At 52.3% G+C, this 6,000-nt stretch overlaps 1 protein-coding gene across 1 annotated transcript in view; it reads left to right on the top strand.

Annotated features, from left to right (window-relative positions):
• Positions 1-1,876: 1,876 nt before the first annotated feature.
• LOC128726939 (uncharacterized) overlaps positions 1,877-6,000 on the top strand; it is a 32,966-nt gene continuing 28,842 nt past the window's right edge. Inside the window, exon 1 of the mRNA XM_053820787.1 lies at positions 1,877-5,445. Coding sequence (XP_053676762.1) covers positions 1,877-5,445 — 3,569 coding nt within the window. The remainder of the gene's footprint in view (positions 5,446-6,000) is intronic.

The raw sequence follows: 6,000 nt of genomic DNA, 5'->3' as shown, positions 1-6,000 counted from the left end.
CAACGGCCAGAGCAGTGTGTAGCATTGCAATGCCGAATCAAGGGATGCGTGGTGGTCGAGCTAATAACGGCTGCGGCAGAGGTGAAACAGCTCGGTAGAACCCACCGCTGGAATATTAAGTGCGCCTCAGCGTGCAATCGGTTTTCACTCGATCACGCGGCGGAGCGTGCACGTTTCGTGTGTTCGTGTGCGAACACCTCCCGTTTCGGTGGGTGGACGAGGAGCCGCGTTTTGGGAAGGCATTGCACGCCGACAATTATATCGCACCGATAGGCAAATAATGGCAGCGCATCGAAATGTGCATCGATTGTGCAGCACAAATCATCCTATGATGATTGCGTCCCAATTGCGGTTTGCGCGCCGCATATGCATGACGTGATTGGAGCTTTGATTTTTTTTCTCTTTCGCGTGGTTGCGTGATAGTTTTTGGGTTTCATTTTCTTTGTTAAATTACCGATGTGTAACAGATAAGTGCGACCAAGTAGATTGTTTATTAAATTAGGTTCGTCGCTTGAGGCAGGAGCATTGAAGTCTTTCGTTAAATATTACGCAGCATGATGTGATCCGTTTATGCGAGTGTCTGTAGCATTTATCTGATGAATAGCGATGTAGTTTGATATCAAATCCGTATGTTTGCAATGATCATAGCTAGAATGGTCGCAGAAAAACGCCTTCCCTGCAATAACTCAACACTCGCCGGCTGTCATTGTTGAATGTTAACTAACGTATCTCCGCCGTGCTGGTGGGCCGCAGCGACACACCCACCGCAAGTGGCGCCCCGGCAGATGGTGTCACGTAATTAGTTATGTTAGATAATTTTTGGCAGTAACGAACAAAACCCGTTCAGGGTGGTATTGAGTGGTTTGTGTTGGTGGTTGGTCACCCGAAGACCGAGATCTGTTCGACAGCGCGATGATGAATGAATTTCAACCGATGGGGGTGTCTTTTTTCGCATTCAAATTTCTTCCTCGCTCTACCGACTCTAAATTTGGGTATTAAACATCCACACACACCCACACACACCGTGCTTCGGTGCGTGCAATGTACATAAAAGTAGGTTGATAGCCAAATGGGCGTAAAACGGTTGTACCTGACGGAATAAAAAGACACGTAAACACTATGCGCAACTCGATACTGCCTGTGGAGCTATGTAACCGGTGTAGCAGCAATATTTATTGGTGTCTCTTTCTTCTAATACGAAACAAAACTCCACACAGAACCCACATTAACATCGTCAAGATCTACATCGTCTCGAAGAAAGTGTAGTGAAATATTTACAGCAGGGTTGCTGAAACACCCTCATCGACGTTTAACGACAAACTCTCGTGCTTGCGTACATTCTATGTGCCTCGACAGCAGCGGCAAGCGGGAAACCCCTAGAGCTGCGGCATTTGTGACACGAATCCTGTAACCTTCTTGCCATTAGCCGTAGTTCCTGTAAGGAATTGCCCCCGTTGTTCCTAGTGTTTGTGTGCGCGTGTGTGTAAATTGTGCGTAGGTTTTTGCGCGTGCTCCCTCGGCGTAGGTATACCGAGTGATAGCGGTGAGCATAGAGACCTGCGAAGGCGAGGAACGTGAGCGTTGGTGCGAAATATCTCCTACCGAATGGTTCACACCGCGCGTGGCCCTTTCAAATGTGACTGATTCGTTGATCGCTGCGTGCCAATTGGAGAAGTTGAAGAAAGCGTTCAGCAAAGCTGCAAAGCTTAGTGCGTCATCGAAGCGAACGAAAGGAGCTGTAGTGTGCATGTGTGTGCGCGTGTATCGAGCAGTTGAGCTGCCTCGAACACGGCACGATCCTTGGAGAAGGATAATTATTTAATCACAAATCAAAAAAACATATAAATCGCAACAAGGCACCTACTACACTCGCACAATGTCGGCCGTGCCTGTGGTGTGGTGTTCGGATCCGAACTCGTCGGAGAAGAAGCAACCGTTTGCGTTGCAGGGCATCCAGCTGCAGGGCAACATCACCGAGAAGCATGTGCTCGCGATGAAGGAGCTGATCAACGCCGCTTCGGAAGGTCGCCTGTTGTTGCCCACCGACGGTGCCATTGTCCTGCTCGATTGCGGGCTCAGCATCGGCAGCATGGTGATCGAGGGCAAGGCGGGTAAGGAGGTCGCAGCTGAGGCTGCCGCCGCTGCCGCTGCCACCGCCAGTGACGCTGCCGGTAATCATAAATCAATTCCGCCCAGCCGTCCTACCGCCGGGGCCAATAATTGTGATCCGTCGCCGGTCGACGGGGGAGACTGTAATAATCATAATAGTAGCAATAGCAGTAGCGATGAGTCTGATAGAATAGCCACTAGTGATAGGCACCGGCGGCTCGAGGCGACCGAGAAGCTGCGCGTAATGCTCGAGCAGCAGTTGGACGGACGGGCGGACATTGATCCGGATCAGCCGAATGCAACGGTACTTCGCCAGACGGTTAGTGCCGATGGTCAGGAGCGAGAGCTGCTGGAGCAGGAGGAGAAGGAGGTAGACAAGAAAAGGTCCAACAGCGATGACGATCATCGAGCAGGAGAAATGGAAAGATCCGGCGAAGTGCTAGACCTGCCCGAGGATCGATTAGGTGGAGTTGCTCCGGGTTCGGAGATTGACGGTTCCCTGGAGGAGGAATCGATCAGACGAAGTACGAATGGAGAAGAGGAAGAAGGATCTGGTGCAGTGGAGCGGGTGGCCACGACCTCTGGTCCGGAGCTGTTGTACGAGTTTCTGTGTTGTGCCAAATGTATGAACGATCCGACGACCAGCTGCTCGAATATGCCCAGCCACCGAACACGCAGTCTAACCGCGCTCAATAACAGCTCAAAGCTGCTGTCCCGCGTGCTAAATGGGCGGGCCAAAGCAAGGCTGTACTGTGATCCCGTGTACAACATCTCCAATTTGTACTTCAAGCGGTTCATCAACTACAAAATCACCAAAAGCCGTCGTCCCGTCATGCGCAAGGGCTCGAGTCGAAGCGAGCGATCATCGGTCGGAGGAACCGCAGATGGATCCGGAGGAGGAGGCCATTCGCCGGACAGTGGTGGTGGTGGAGGTGGAAAGAAGAAACATCTCGCGGAAGGCACACCGATGTACGCGACGGTGAACAAGAAGCTAAAGCTAAAATCCCGCCTTGACGCTTTGCGGCGCAGTGGAACGGTTGTTGATGCCGGTGCTGGTGGTCGAAGGGTGACAACACGCACAGGAGAAGCTCCCCGGCAGGGCACGAGGAAGCCTTCGAAGCAGGAAAAACGCACACCCGAAACCGCCAGTCCGGTGCCGGAAATTTTCATCACCGGCGTGTCCGGCTCGCCGACGAAACCGACGGGAAGCTCGAGCCGGAAGACGAGCTTCGATTCAACCTGCAGCTCGATGGATTCGGGTTTCATCGATCAGCAGCAGCGGCAACAGCTTAAGCAGCAACTTCAGCAGCTGCAGCAGCTCAAACAGGAACAACCGCCAAATGGTGCCGCCGTTCGAGTGGCCAGTGAGCAGGAGGAAGACGACGGTACCGATCAGCTAAACGATCTGTCTCGGGTGCAAATCAAGGAGTGCCTGGTGACGCAGTCGCGCAATCGGCGCAAATCGTACGAAGAGTTCAAATCGCTCTTCCGACAGGAAGTGGCGCCCAGTGGTGGGACAGACGCCGCAGCAAGTGGTGGTGGTGGTGTTGGTGGACACGCTGGTCGATGTAGCAACACCGCCGGGCTGCCGTTGCCGAGCGTCGATGAAAAAGAGAGTGTCAAGGCGAGACGGAAGTCCTACGAGGAGTTCAAAGCGTTAGTCAAAATTTGTGATACTAGCTTTAGCAGTTTGAAGACGACGGCCGAGGAGGAGCCGGAGAAGGAGCTGAAAGAAGCGCAGGACGAGCTGGAGCACGCGAGGACGCAACGATCGGCCACGTTGCCTGCCGTTGTCACACCGAGCAACGGTTCCGTCGGGAATCTGTTCAAGATGAAGCGCAAAAATTCGCGCCGTCTCAGTCTGAAGAAAACGTTCTCGTCCGGAGGCACGGAGTTGCAGCGAGCGGAGTCCGGCCGTGAAGGTGTTAGAGGTAGTACCATCTACGACATACTGCGTGGTGATCGAAAGCCTGCGAGTCCGTTGATCAAGGAGTTGGGTCCGTTGGCATTGAGCCGAACGGCGGACGAATTGTACCGCAAGAACTACAAGATCTACGACAAGCTGATTTCGTACGGTAGTCGGGCGTACAAGCGGTATGACAAGTACATGACGTACGGCACGATCTACGAGATCCTGCACCGCAAGTCCGACGCTGCCGAGGACGTGTTTCTGCGCAAGCGAGCTCTCTCGGAGAAGTACGCCAAGCGGAAGGTCGGTGTATCCCCGCACTACGGCTCGGTGAAGCTGGGCACGATCTACGATATCCTGCAGGGCAAGCAGATCCAACAGCTGCAGCTTGATGCGAGTTCGCGCAAGAAATCCGTCCCCGACAAAGACGAGAGTCCACCAGCGACACTCTCGACGATCTACGACATCATCCACTCGAAGAAAGCGTCCGATCCGGCCTCGCCAAAAGGCAAGAACCGCTTTCTGGTGAAGAAGATCACCGAGGAGGAGTTGCACTTGAGTAACGAGAATAACCGTAACGAGCTGAACCTATCACAAGCGTCAGTAGCGAAGGTTGGCACTCCTGCGGATGCAAACGGTTCTCCAAAAGCTTCCGAGCGTGCCGGCGGAGATGGTTTAAACGGTGGTCCACCGTCACCTGATTATACGACCCCAAAATCGGTGGGTCAAACACGGAAGCCAGCTCGCACGCGTCGATTCTCGAACATTCTCTCGTACAGCTCATCGAAACCGGCACCAACGGTGGCTCCGAGCACCACAAGCGATGAACCGCGACTTGACAGTCCCCGACTGAAGCAGATTGCGGCCAGTGATGAGGATCTGTACAAGAGCGCTACAGCGAAGTTGCGTGCTGCTCAGCAGCAGGTTCAGGTCCATCAGCTATCGGTGGACGAGCTGTACGCACGGATCGGGAAGATGCGCAAGTCCGCGACGGTTTCGACGGCTCTCTGCACCAAGATTGACGAGGTCGCTGGTGAGGGTGGTGATTCGACGTTGGAATCTACCGGCATAAAGGCTCTGGCGCTTCAACAACCACCCAAACAACGGCATCAGCTGTTGGTGCCCGGGCGGCAAACTCTCGCACCAGGCGATGATCAAGAGGTCCTGCGAGTTGACGGTGGCAGTTGTCCGAAACCGGGCGTCATTTTCAAGTCCAACTCGTTGGACATGCTCGCACCGAAGAAGCTGTCACGGACGGCTCGATGGAGCAAGCAGATGCAGGATGCGGCCACGGGTTTGAGCGGACCGATCCGCAAACTTTCGCCGCTGATCATGCCAATGAAGAAGGGCTCTGGTGTGGGTGATCAGAAGAAAAGCACCCGGCGACTGTCCGAGTTCACGAGGGGTGAATTTCTCAACGAGAAACCGTAAGTATGCTGCGAGTTGTGTGCATAAAAGTAATGTTTTAAGATGGTATGTTGTTTAATAATTTCTAAACGCGTTGAAATTAGACATTATACTTCCTCGAAAGCTTTGCGACTCGGGAGCTTACTTGATAATGCAAATGGAGACGCATGGTGCTTATTGAGGACCAAATTACATTTTTTGTATTATCATTAAACTACAGTCAAAAACGTGGCTAATTAACATGCCATACTCATTGAAGATGAAATGTGTGTTTTGATGGGTCTTTTTGCTTACTCAATCAAAATTTCTTTTTTTATTTCGTCCTTATCTCAAGAATGGCAAATGTGTATTCCTAATCCTTTGTAAGGGTTGTATCTTCTCATCTCTGAAGCTCTGCTTAGGTGAACTGAACACCCAGCGTAAAATACAATGTATGTTGCCAAAAGGAAGATCCAAATTCCAATTTAAATTTCAATCGGACTATTTTAAAACCTGCATCGCGGCCAAATAAATAATGACCGAAGAGGAGGTTGACCTTTCCAGACCACTCCTCGTAAGCCCGCAAATTGCCTCAC

Source organism: Anopheles nili, chromosome 3 (assembly GCF_943737925.1).
Source record: "Anopheles nili chromosome 3, idAnoNiliSN_F5_01, whole genome shotgun sequence".
In the NCBI taxonomy this organism is placed as follows: Eukaryota; Metazoa; Arthropoda; class Insecta; order Diptera; family Culicidae; genus Anopheles; species Anopheles nili.
The sequence above is the reverse complement of the archived record's forward strand: the minus strand, read 5'-3'. Positions and strand labels throughout refer to the sequence as shown.